General features: G+C 42.0%; 1 protein-coding gene across 1 annotated transcript in view; it reads right to left on the bottom strand.

Annotated features, from left to right (window-relative positions):
* LOC139574084 (peroxisome proliferator-activated receptor gamma coactivator 1-beta-like) overlaps window positions 1-11,174 on the bottom strand; it is a 59,330-nt gene extending 48,156 nt beyond the window's left edge. The window contains exon 1 of the mRNA XM_071398251.1: window positions 11,037-11,174. Coding sequence (XP_071254352.1) covers window positions 11,037-11,117 — 81 coding nt within the window. The 5' untranslated portion in view covers window positions 11,118-11,174. The remainder of the gene's footprint in view (window positions 1-11,036) is intronic.
* Window positions 11,175-14,090: the final 2,916 nt, after the last annotated feature.

Here is a 14,090-nt window from a genome sequence, read left to right as displayed (position 1 = left end):
TCCCTGAACACCGTTACCAGTAGACTGCTAGCTACTCGCATCCCTGTACTGTTGAGCTGAGCCCTTTTCTTCTCCGTGAGTGGAATGTTTTTTTTACACGTGTGCGGGTAGTGGCTTGCAGTGCACCCCATCACTCACTCACCTAAACAGTTTCATACTGTGTAACATTTACACCCTCCCCGGCAGTAGCAGCCCTCAGCAACTTGTTTACTACCTACCTACCAGGGTTTCCATAAGGAAAATGTGACCGGGAAGATTTTAATTTTAATGCATTGGGTGCATAACCCATTAGGGCATCCACCCACCGTGCTCAGAATGACACAAATCACATTTTGATTATGGTAATACATCTTAACAGAACATGCAACTAATGTAATGAAGCAGCCAATAAAAAGTCATTTTCAAACATTTGCCAAAATGTTATTTGCAGGAAAACACCATTTTAAACAGCGCACCTGGGAAAACACCATTCTAAACAGCGCAACTGATAGCGGTTCCACACGTGACAGGAAAATCTCTGTTAGAAACTTAGAAAGACGGGGAATCTAAAGATGCAACAACTAGGATGGGTTGCTAACATGACTAGGATTGTGCCTTTGGCTTCTGGACAACGAAAGAAAGTTAATATGAAAACCAATAGAACAGGAGAGAAATGGCATGGCGGTGGGTCCAATAGGGAAGTAAATGGAAATACATTTGCCAAAATTATATAATTAGTGAAAAGCATCTGAAATATGTGTGAAGATAATGTCTTGAGTGAAATTTCAAATGTTGAGGCAAGAAAAGGGGAGGGATGTGTGGCAAAGATATAGGGTCTCTTCCCAGAATGGCTCAGTTGTCTCCCACCAATTCTTGCTCATTCATTGACTCTTTTGGGGCGGCAGGTAGCCTAGTGGTTAGAGCGTTAGACTAGTAACCAAAAGGTTGCAAGATCAAATCCCAGAGCTGACAAGGTAAAAATATGTCGTTCTGCCCCTGAACAAGGCAGTTAACCCACAGTTCCTAGGCCGTCATTGACAATAAGAATAACCGACTTCCCTAGTTACATTTTTTTTTAATGTTCCCTTTGATCTTTTTTAAAAATCAATTCCCCATTACATATGTCACCAGTAGTAAATGTACCGTTAATTCACGTCATTTGGTTACATATTTCTGTTAATGCATGTATTAATTACAGTAATTTACCGTTGTTTGCAAAGTTCACAAACTGTTATACAGTTTTGGTTTATTTCATTTCAAGTTTTGTAGCCGCCAATGGATCACTGTGTATCAATATGTCCATATGGCAGAGGCTGGTGATCTAGCATTAGTTGACTTTTAACTTTTAGATTTTTATCATTTTAATTCAGACTTACAATTAACCATGCGACAATTATTTTGAGAAATTAAAACTTTATTATTGAAATTGTTCCACGAAAATGCGCATTTGAAAATCATAACTGGCACACAGAATGGTCGAAATGGTAGGATAAATTGTAAGCTTCCCCAAACTTGAAATTCACGAGCTGCCTATGAAGTCTTTATAAAATAATTACCTCCATGTTTCCATGGTCGGATTTTGCCTATAGGCTACTATGAAGCAAGGTAAGCCGTGCCTCATAATAGGAATTAAAACATTCAGGTTTCAAACAATTAAGTATGTTTTCAAAATGCATACTGCCTCCTGCTCACATTGTAAAGTGGTGGGTGACGCGCTGATAGCACTTGAATGGGGAATGGGAGGTGCGCTTCAATTACCAATTGAGAAATAAAAATAGTAGCTCTTTTTAATGGTGCAACAAAACTGTTTAACACGCAATTGCATTAGAATTGTTGCGCAATGAATGGGCTTATAAAAGCATGTATTACTCCAGCAGCAACCAACTGAGGAGCTGCAGGAGAAATCCTGCTCAAATAGGCTCCGTGTGCTGTGCGTGTATGATAGTGGTGTTGGATAAATAAGATACATGATGACTAACGAAAATACACAAAGACCAATTGAATTCCCCCAAATTATGCTAATTAACCTATAAGCATGATGGTCAAATGTATTTCCATCGACTGGTATTTCCATTAATAAATAACTGGGTTTTGGCCAATAAAAAAAAGGAAAAGCTGATAAATAAAACTGTTGCCGGCGAAAATGACCGGGAGAAGATTTTTTTCTTCTTCTCCCGGTCATTTTCGCTGGCGACAGTTTAATTTATCGGCTTTTGATTTTTAAACGGCCAAAACCCAGCAATTGTCGGCTAACGGAAACAACCCTGCTACCTACATACCTGCTGCCGTCAGGTCCTCAGGCCCCGCACCAGCACCATTCCCCAAGGTGTGGCACCACAACACAACACAAGTGAAGTATTAAAAGTGTGTGCCAGGCGTCCATGAAAAGGTCACCATCATGGTTAAAGTGTTATACTCATAACTCCGAGGTTAAGTTAACAGTCAGATCATGATGATAGTGATGGCCTGCACTCATAATGTTACAAGGGTCAGATCAATTGTCTGGTCCATTTCCACAGGGCAGGTTCGTGTTTACCCTTTCATAACTGGATACTAAATAACAGAGCAGTGAGGAACAGATAGGGCACTCTGGATAGTGCAGATGGGAGATCATATAGAAAGACAACCAGGCAGTAACTCTTACTCTATCTTGTGTTCAGGTTGCAGTGAGGAAAGTAGTTGTAAGGAGTCGTAATCCCCCAGAGAGCTTGATGATGATTAGACGGCATCATGACTTCACACGGTCAGGTCATCTAACCTGACATGCTGACAACACATCATGCAGATGCAGAACTGTGCCACTGCCATGGCAGCTATTTATAAACTGCCCCTTCATTTGAGCAGAGGAAATACAAGGAATCGTGCTGATAAGAATAGTAATACAAGACCATGGTGCTTGCCTACGGAGCTGTGAGGGGAACGGCACCTCCGTACCTTCAGGCTCTGATCAGGCCCTACACCCAAACAAGGGCACTGCGTTCATCCACCTCTGGCCTGCTCGCCTCCCTACCTCTGAGGAAGTACAGTTCCCGCTCAGCCCAGTCAAAACTGTTCGCTGCTCTGGCACCCCAATGGTGGAACAAACTCCCTCACGACGCCAGGTCAGCGGAGTCAATCACCACCTTCCGGAGACACCTGAAACCCCACCTCTTTAAGGAATACCTAGGATAGGATAAAGTAATCCTTCTAACCCCCCCCCTTAAAAGAGTTAGATGCACTATTGTAAAGTGGTTGTTCCACTGGATATCATAAGGTGAATGCACCAATTTGTAAGTCGCTCTGGATAAGAGCGTCTGCTAAATGACTTAAATGTAAATGTAATGTAAATGTAATACCCTAGCCTTAAAGAAATGCAGGATTTCTGTTCACTTCACTTACTGTCAGCCGGTCCTAGACTCTGTATGCCTGGCTGTGTCATTAGTAGTGATTGATGCAGCTACATATCGCAATATTATTTTGGCCGATATTATAGCGATACTTTGACTCCAAGTATCGATTGTGTAAGAACTTTTTTATTTTTTATTATTTTTATTTATTTATTTTTAAATGTGTGTTAGCTTGCGCTAGTCGGCTGTACCTGCACCTGTTTTTCAACCTATAGCTTGTTCTCCATCTTTTAAATAGTGAGCCGTCATGTTTTCAGCACTTTTATTCCATGACTGACAAAAACTACTTTTGCTTTCTCTTGTCTCTCTGCAGCAGTCATATAGTGAGCAATAGGTTTGGAACATCAAATCTGCCCTAGTCATTAGTGACCAGTTTTTTTAAGAACAGTGTTATAGCCATGAGCTATGTTTTCAACTGCCAACAGAGGAACAGTACATGGGAGATGTCTGACACAAGGTTATTGGGTTCTGATTGGGCATGTGATATACATAACTAATATCCAGCCTGTATAATAAATAACAGAGTAGGCTATAGCTGCAGGTCAAGAACTACATACCGCCTGTGCATGGCCACACATTTGACATAATAACAGATTAGGCATTTACTGTCACCCGGTGAGTTCTAAACTTGTTAAACTAAAGAACAGGAAGTCAACATCCATTCCTGCTCTGAACAATACACACCACTACTTAATGAGCAGGTTATGAAATTGAGTTGAGCTGCCATCCATAACCCAGCCGGTGTTAGGAGGTAAGCCCTTGCCAGTCTGAGCTTGCCCTCCCCAGTCCCCAGTCCCATGTGCTCAGTTACCATGGCAGGGCTAGTACACAGCGAAACCGTACAGTACTGCCCTATCAGGACCTTGGAATTTTCCTTTAACCTTTCCGTGGTTTACAATCACACCCAAGAGAGAGAGAGAGAGAGAGAGAGAGAGAGAGAGAGAGAGAGAGAGAGAGAGACACAGAGAGAGAGAGAGAGAGACACAGAGAGAGAGAGAGACACAGAGAGAGAGAGAGAGAGAGAGAGAGAGAGAGAGAGAGAGAGAGAGAGACACAGAGAGAGAGAGAGACACAGAGAGAGAGAGAGAGAGAGAGAGACAGAGAGAGAGACACAGAGAGAGAGACACACAGAGAGAGAGCGAGAGTGAGAGAGAGAGAGAGAGAGAGCGAGAGAGAGGAGCCCACATCTCAGTGATGTCGTCTCTGAACGCTTTCTGACCCTGGCCACGTCCTCTGGCTACTCAAGCCACCAGGCTATTTACAGTGCACATGACTTTACTACAAATAGTGGAGGTCATTTGGTATGAGGCAGGCTTCCGCCTCAACCGGTTGGTCCGCCAACAGTGAGGGTTTATTATGAAGGAGTCATGCAATTATCACCCAGATCATCAGATGGATGGGCTTTAGGGATAAATAAATAACAAAACAGAATCACATGTAAGTGCTATCTTGGATATCATTAACTGGGTGGTTCAAGAACTGAATGATGATCGGCTGAAAGCTGTATGACCCAAACATTTATTTGTACTGCTTTAATTACGTTGGTAACACGTTTATAATAGCAATAAGGCACCTTGGATGTTTGTGGTAAGGCCTGTATCCAGGCACTCCGCATTGCGTCATCCCTAAGAACAGCCCCTAGCCGTGGCATATTGGCCATATACCACACCCCCTCGTGCCTTATTGCTTAATTCTATTCAATGAATCTATTCATATCTACATCGAATGGTTCTCCTGACACACTCTGAATTAGTGAGCAATACCGATCAGACTGGCCTAAACCTCAGGGTTTAAGTATCTCAATCCATATTCCACACGCACTCACTGGCGCATACACACACTCTCCACACTTTGACAGAAGAGGAGTCTGTACTCTGTTACCCTAGCGCGCACTGTATTTGATCATGCAAGACCACTCTTTGGGCTGTGAAGTGTTATCTGCCAGAGAATGTGTTCATTTACCATGGCTCAGGGCTGATGAAGACTTGGACCGTTGCCCACTCAACCTGACCAGACTTTAATTTACAACTGAACCAACTGCAACCCTCTCGCTCTCTCATTAATCGCCGTTTTACAAACTACTACAAACTGTCCAGAAAAGATGGTAGGGGAAACAGTGCCACTGTAGGGGAATCCGCCCCACCGCCGTTGTTAATATTATTGCTATTGTTTGTTGATGAAACGGAGGTAAGGAGCATCACCTAACATGGTAAAAAGTATATATTACTCTGTTCTATCGCGTGTACAATGAGAAAAAAAAACGTGTTTGTTTTTTGCAGTAACTCCTTTCTTGTTGTATTGTCGCAAACAGACGTGGCAGTTTGACCATTAAGGATTCCAGCTTTAAATCATCTAAATGATTATGAACGTTCATCTTATATCTTTCAGGAAAGAAATCTTCAGAAAGAATGCAGCCCATTTCAACTTAACACAATACACTGAGTGTACAAAATACTAGGAACAACTTCCTAATATTGAGTTGCACCCCCTTTTGCCCTCAGAATAGCCTCAATTCATCGGGGCGTGGACAAAACAAGGTGTCGAACACACGTTCCACTGGGATGCTGGCCCAATGCTTCCTACTGTTATGTTAAGTTGGCTGGATGTTCTTTGGGTGGTGGACCATTCTTGATACACAAGGGAAACTGTTGAGTGTGAAAACCCCAGCAGCGTTGCAGTTCTTGACACACTCAAACAGTGCGCCTAGCACCTACTACCATACCCTGTTCAAAGGCACTTCAATCTTTCGTCTTGCCCAATCACCCTCTGTATGGCACACATACACAATCCATGTCTCAACTGTCTCAAGGCTTAAAAAATATTATTTGACCTGTCTCCTCCCCTTCATCTACAATGACTGATGTCACCCTTTCAATCCACTTCAATAAGGGATCATAGCTTTCACCTAGATTCACCTGGTCAGTCTGTTCAGGTGTTCCTAACGTTTTATACACACCATACAAACCATCAAATTCAAAAACTAACTTGCGAGCCTGTTGACCCTACATTCACACAATCGGTCTCCTAATCCATCAACAATAGGCTACCTGCAGATCCATTGTTTGCCTGTAGCTGTGGTACAGTACAATGACCTGGAGGATGCTGACTACGGCCAAATGCCTGATTGCACATTTAAATGGTAAAGCAGGTGGTGGTGAATATCATCAGGGGACGGGCACACCTGGCAACCCAGTTCCAACTTCTCTTTGCATAAGTCAGCCTCATCAGACAGTCTGCTGCTGTCCTGGCCTCTGCTGCATATGATGACCTGTCTCAACAGTCATCTGCTTTAGTGGCCAGGAAAAGCAAACACACACCGCAGACTACAAAGTGAAGCAGCTGCCTGTGCTCCTAAAGTTTCCACAGTAAATTTGTGCATCCCAAATGGCCCCCTATTCCCTATATAGTGCACTACTTTTGACCAGAGCCTATGGGTGCTGAATCTGCGTTTCGACCTTTCTCAGCACTAACGTGTCATTTACTCCCATAGGCATAATGTTAAAGCCCTTGATGTATTTCCCCAAGCAAGGCACAGAATATGAAACAGCCTCATGATGGTGTTGTCAATATCATTAGAGTTGTTGTGATGAATACAAAACAGTTGGATATGAATTAATTAAGGACCTAACTTAATCTTAAAGGCAAAACAGCATGGCTCGACTATACATAACCCATTCTTTCATAATATCATATTTCTAGACGAGTTTAAAAACCAAGGCTAATTTCAAAAAGAAAATGCAAAAAGATACGACATTTGCATGTTCGCACAGCAAAAGATGAGTCATAGGACAAGAGATAATAAAAACACAATAAAAAGCAAAAAACATTTTCTCCTTATTGACTTAGAACTACACAGCCTGAATATGTAGACAACCAACTGTGTGATGTAGTCAGTGTGTGCCTCAGGAGTCCATGCAAAGGCTAACCTTTGATGCCAGTTGTGCAATCAGCCGAAGACGGATTAGTCTGCATCAATTATTGATATCTAATCACCTGTTTCATAGTTGCTGCAGCAAATTGGCTCAAATTAAGATCCTACGTCTGTACTTTTGAGCAGAGCTCATCAGGGCTACTGTCAAAGGTAGTGCACTATGAAAGGGAATAGGGTGCCATTTGGGAAGCACATAGAGGCTCAGAGCGAAGGGGAGGGGAGCGGTACAGTGATCCGTGACAGTGCATCCTCAGGCCTCCCTGAGGAGAAGCCTCAGAGCTTTAAAGCCTCAGCCGGATGATGGATCTCTGGGGCTTTGGGAGAGGAAGCAGCCATTCACATCCTCAGTGACAAACCACACAGCCAGGCAGTGACACATGCAAAACCTCCCAGTAACACTTCTGGGAGATTAGACTCCTTAATCCTCATTTGATTTGATCATTTTGAGTGATGAACAAATTGAAACATGAAAATACTGAAAATGTTCCAACTGGATATGGGTAATGAACATTAAAAGGGTGGGTGGTATCTTTCAGGATGACCCTCATATGATAATGTGAGCGAATTTGAAAATATAGGGAAAATGCTACTCCTAGATCAACATTACGTTAACTTTAACTCCACCAATTGGTCAAAACTGGTTGAATCAACGTTGTTTCCACGTCATTTTAACAAACAAAAAAATGTATATTCGATGACGTTAAATCACCGTGAAAAACTGATTGGATTTGCAGAAACTCGTCATGGTAAGGAACTTCCATCTCTTTTTCACTCAACTTTGAACCTAAATCCAATGACATGGTGCATTTCTTTTCGTTGATGTCACGTTGAATTCACATTAGTTGACAACTCAAACAAATGTCAATTAAAACTAGACATCGAAATGATCTCTGTGCCCAGTGGGCTGTATATTATGATAATCCACTCAAATCCATTTGAAAACATAAGAGGTAAAGAAAGAAACATCCTTATCAGTGATAAGAATCATTTCTGTAACGGTCTCATTGATTGATTTTCCAGATTGGCACCATTTGAAACAGGGCTAAAAGATACAGTAATGTCACAGTGAACATCCAAACACATAAGCCACTCTCTGACACTTCTCTTCAAAGTGTCCTGCGGATCGTGCCCAGTTTAAATCAGCATCGAACCCCCCTGGGCAAAAACAAAGGCCAGTCTTATCCATCATCTTCAGTCAATCAATCAGTACACAGCATAGCCAAACCTCATTTCATGTATTCCATCTGAGAGACAGGGAGGTGTACGGTAGGAAGTCCTCATTTCATAGACATAGCCTAACGCATTTGCTCTAGTTACAGAATAGGTCTGCACTTTGGGGCTGACAGGTGACTCAGCCCATATCACGGAAGCTGAACACATAACACTGCAGTATTCCATCACGACAGGACAGCTCTGTGTCTGTGTAATAATACACAGCATTTCATTGCAGAGAGAGAGACTGCTGAGCAAAGTGAGGACTCTGCCTGGTGCAGTGGGCTATATTGTTTCTCTGTCTGACTAAATCTGGGAACATAAGACTTCCGTTTCCAAGCTGATATGACCATAATACATTTGACGACTGAGGAAGGAGTCCTTTTGGACAACAACTCTCTCAGCAACCAGAATCAAATGAACCACTGGCTGGCAGCCGGTAAAACCACATTCTGTATGATGTAGGCTATGATGAGGCAAACTACACAAATGAATTTGCTATGTATGTATCTCATTAATATTAGGGGAAGAACATAACTGGGCTACATAATAGCACAGGCTTTTAAATATTTACGTCAAAATGGATAATTACATTTGATGAAGCATTTCAAAAAAATGTAATACTTCTAAAAAGTTGGCCCAATAAAAATGGATTGAGATGGATCTGCAAATACTAAAGGACATAAGATCCAGCATGATCAATTTCTAAAACTAGAACTATGTGGTTCGGGCAGGGTTGTGTGTAAGTAGGACTGATCTTTAGATCCCTTGACTGGACAAGACTTGAGTAGACCAGTTGAAGTGGGAAGGTGGTAATTACCCGTTGTAAAGTCGTAAAACCAGTTGGATGCATTCACGTGCTTTGAACGTGTTGAGTAAGGCTGATTGGCTAATGGCCAACAAGCTGCTTACACCATAAACTAAAAGTACAGCTAACATGCTTGTAAACAAATTATATTGTTTAAAAAACATATTAATAGATTGCTTCTAATAAATAATGTTTTGTTGTTCTATTTAACTGCAGAAAATGATGTTATCGAGGTAATTTCCTCAGTAGGTGACGGCAGAGGTCATCATGTGGGATAAATCAGAACTCACTGATAATAAACGAGTTTCCCACTTATTACCAGTTGGAGGGGCGTTAAAAATATTTTCCCCAGTCGTATGTGGTAAATACCACCTTCCCACGTCGTTGTGAACGCAGCATTAGTCGTGATCTAGGCTGCTTAGAAGCAGCAGCAGTGGCGGCAGTAGCAGTCACATGATGCAACCAAAAGAAGGGAGTGTAGCTGTCGCTCATGCACGTCACTGGAACCGCCTCCGTACTACTACGCATAACTGCAGAAAGCACATGACTGCAGCAACTACTTGTTCTATAATTCTGGTCACGAGAATCGAGTACTATTACAATGACCATATAGCACTGTCAACCCAACAACCCGACTAAATGAACATGCAAAAGCATGTAACACCGCAACGAATCTAATTATACAATGCTAATATCACGAATGCGATCAGACCCTGAATGTTTCACTAGAACAGACACTTTTGGGAACTACCGGTAACAAGGTTTTGTAACAATAGCTCGGTGCTTCCGCAAACGATTGGCTACGAATACATAATCGCATAAATTTTTCACAGATGGGCACAATATTACGCATTTCTCAATCTCATCGTCATTCTTGCAGCACCTGAAACTCCCAAGGACGTCGACTATCAATATCGTTGCATTGAAGTTGCCAAACTTTGAACCGTGAGAGGCGCACTATACAGAAACAGCAGCCGACCGGTCTAGTTGAAATATCTTTCGTTTTCAGATGGCTGGTGATGGTAAAACAGTAGGCTAGTCAACACAAGCAAATTGCATTGTTTTGCAATAACAGAAACATTAATCAAAACATAACCTTGCTTCGTCCCGTAACGACTCATTGTTTATAGATTGTTGGCTATTAACGTAGATAGGATGGTAAAAATAGCGGTGTAGAACCAACATAACACATGCATCAATATTTCTAGATAACGTTAGTCAAACCTTTGTATAAAAAAATATTGCCAACATATCCGTATTTTACAGTTATTTCAATATCAAATGTTTAAAGAGACACAAGTCACATTCATGCCATTAGTACTAACGTTAGCTACTTGCTGATGTCTCTGATTTGGCACGACTGACGTTAGTAAAACAATTGTAAGAAGGAGTAAAAGTAGAGTGAACGTTTTAAAAGCAACATATAAATTGTTATATCGCTGTTAAAACAAAATCATTTTGCACAAACAAAACTATTAAACTACATGTTTTATGACTTCCTATCACCACGTTGTATGCGCTAATGACATTTCCTTAAAACTCCACGTGAAGCCCAGACGTCAAGGTTTGAAGACGCCGGTTAGCTAAAGAGAGCGGAGATGCTTACAGCCAGAGCACACATGATGATGAAATTACGCATGCTTCTGCAAATAACATGCAAACATGAACCCCCGGCCATGTAGTCCTGACTCTGCACATATAGAATATGAGCATCCCTTACCTGGCTCCCGGAGTTTTCTGTCAGGTAATTGAAGACAAAGGAAGAGAGCTCCTCATCTAACAGTGAAGCGCAGTCCGCCATCTTCTAGAGAATGAGAGCGGAGAAGTCAGAGAGCGGAGTATACAGGCAAAGACTGAATGTAGTACAGTGTGATACAGGTCTGTTCACATGCAGTTGCAGTTAATCGCCGGTTGAGGGCGTTGTTATAGACTGCATAGACTGAATACAAATATACTATTACCTAGCCTAGTAAGTAATGATGTCATAACACTGTTTGAATAAGCAAATTAGATACATTTACCTACGAAAGGTGCAAATCAATCGATGTGTAGGCATATTGTCCTTGACATAAGTAATGCTTGGAAAAACAACATTGATATGAGCTAAATATGAATTTCTGCCAGGCTAGAATGGACTCAAAATGCTATGGTGACTACGATGATGACTCATTTACAAGTCAAACACGCAACGCAACTAATGTGTTTACACAACAAGCCTAACAATTTAAAGTGCTGCATATCTATATCTCATATTTGAACATACTTTTACATTTTCATTTAGTTCTATTTTGATTCACTCCTGTAATCCACAAGTGCACAGAATTCAGGGCATTTGCCACCACTCCAACAGTAGGCCTTTTCTAACACCCATGTTGAGGTCTGTTGCCTGGTTAGGTTTGGCAACCCAAAAAATAAATGGGGTCAAAATCTAAATATAATAAATGGACATTTGTCATTCCTTGCTATTATGCCTACAATATCCCTATTGGCAGCAGGTAAGGATATATGGTTTGCTCATTTGGCCCACCTTTGCCCCTCCTGATTGCATATCAGTTGGATCATGTATCAGGGACAAGTTTAAGCTAGGCAACTACATTATGGTTCCTCCATCTACTCCCCAATGCCCCACTTCATTTATTTACCATTCACAATTCAACACAGGCAGCTAGTGATGCTTATTGTTGGCTTAGCTATCTTATGAAGGTTATGGATTGTACAATTGCCCTAGCAAGGTTTACACCTGATTAGCTAACTAATTGGTTTGCTCACCACACACAAACACACACACATACACAGTCCTTTATGCGTTTGTATGCAGCTGATGCCAGCATGTCACACCACTGGACAGTAGGGCTTTGAACATGACAAGGCCAGGGACAATTGCTGGTACGTCTTCACTCTGTTATGCCACTGTCTAAGAAATCATATACCGGTACTCTCATTTGTATTTTTAGGTCCCTTAACCCTTTCTATGACATGTCTTCATCATGTTGTGTTGGACATTTGGTTTAAATTAATTAATCTAAGGATGTTCCAAAAAGAACCCACATAGGCTGGCATTAATGTTCGCTTGTAATCTTCCTGTAATCTTGGCCAAGTCTTCCAGCAATACAGGTGAATGTGGGCCAAGCATGTTGCCCAGTATATCAAAGAACCATAATGCATTTGTCATTTCATTAGAATTTGATTTGTTCTAATATGGTATTTTTTATGTACAGTATGATTGATGCTCTGTATGTACATTTTAGGTTCTTGAGATGAATGTCTGGTGGTTGGTTGTGTGTCTTGAACTCGAAGTTGAATGTATCCCTGTGCTGACCTAAAAGAAGTCCTTGGAAAATAAATAATCAGCTCTTGGATCTGATTTTAAGGCAAATAATTAATTGAAATATATCTTTAGAATGTAATTTCTTGGTTGGTCAATTCCCTAATTCCTAGCCCTTGATCCTAACTGATAAGTAATTCACAAAGACTACACCTCAATGGAGACAATATCACTCAGATTGGGGTGATATCTAAGGAAGTTTCAGGATTTTGCTCGCCTGTGGTAGAGTATCTCATGATAAGCTGTAGACCACACTATCTACCTAGAGAGATTTAATCTGTATTTTCGTAGCTGTCTACATACCACAACAGACCGAAGCTGGCACTAAAACCGCACTCAATGAGCTGTATTCCTACAATAAGCAAACAGGAAAACGCTCATCCAGAGGCGGCGCTCCTAGTGGCCGGGGACTTTAATGCAAGGAAACTGAAATCAGGTTTACCTAATTTCTATCAGCATGTTAAATGTGCAACCAGAGGGAGAAAAAAAACTCTAGACCACCTGTACTCCACACACAAAGACGCGTACAAAGCTCTCCCTCGCCCTCCATTTGGCAAATCTGACCATGACTCTATCCTCCTGATTTCTGCTTACAAGGACAAATTATAGCAGGAAGCACCAGTGACTCGGTCTATAAAAAAGTAGTCAGATGAAGCAGATGCTAAACTACAGGACTGTTCCGGGATTCTTCCGATGACATTGAGTAGTACACCACATCAGTCACTGGCTTTATCAATAAGTGCATCGGGGACGTCGTCCCCACAGTGACTGTATGTACATACCCCAACCAGAAGCCATGGATTACAGGCAACATTCGCACTGAGCTAAAGGGTAGAGCTGCCGCTTTCAAGGAGCGGGACTCTAACCCGGAAGCTTATAAGAAATCCCGCTATGCCCTCCGACGAACCATCAAACGGGCAAAGGGTCAATGCAGGACTAAGATCGAATCGTACTACACCGGCGCCGACGCTCGTCGGATGTGGCAGGGCTTGCAAACTATTACAGACTGCAAAGGGAAGCACAGCCGAGAGCTGCCCAGTGACACGAGCGTACCAGACGAGCTAAATTACTTCTATGCTCGCTTCAAGGCAAGTATCACTGAAACATGCATGAGAGCATCAGCTGTTCCGGGTGACTGTGTGATCACGCTCTCCACAGCCGATGTGAGTAAGACCTTTAAACAGGTCAACATTCACAAGGCCGCTGGGGCAGACAGATTACCAGGATGTGTACTTCGAGCATGCGCTGACCAACTGGCAAGTGTCTTCACTGACATTTTCAACCTCTTCCTGTGTGAGTCTGTAATACCAACATGTTTTAAGCAGACCACCATCGTCCCTGTGCCCAAGAACACTAAGGTAATCTGGCTAAATGACTACCAACCTGTAGCACTCACATCGGTAGCCATGAAATGTTTTGAAAGGCTGGTCATGGCTTACATCAACACCA

Source organism: Salvelinus alpinus, chromosome 4 (assembly GCF_045679555.1).
Source record: "Salvelinus alpinus chromosome 4, SLU_Salpinus.1, whole genome shotgun sequence".
Lineage (NCBI taxonomy): Eukaryota > Metazoa > Chordata > Actinopteri > Salmoniformes > Salmonidae > Salvelinus > Salvelinus alpinus.
The sequence above is the reverse complement of the archived record's forward strand: the minus strand, read 5'-3'. Positions and strand labels throughout refer to the sequence as shown.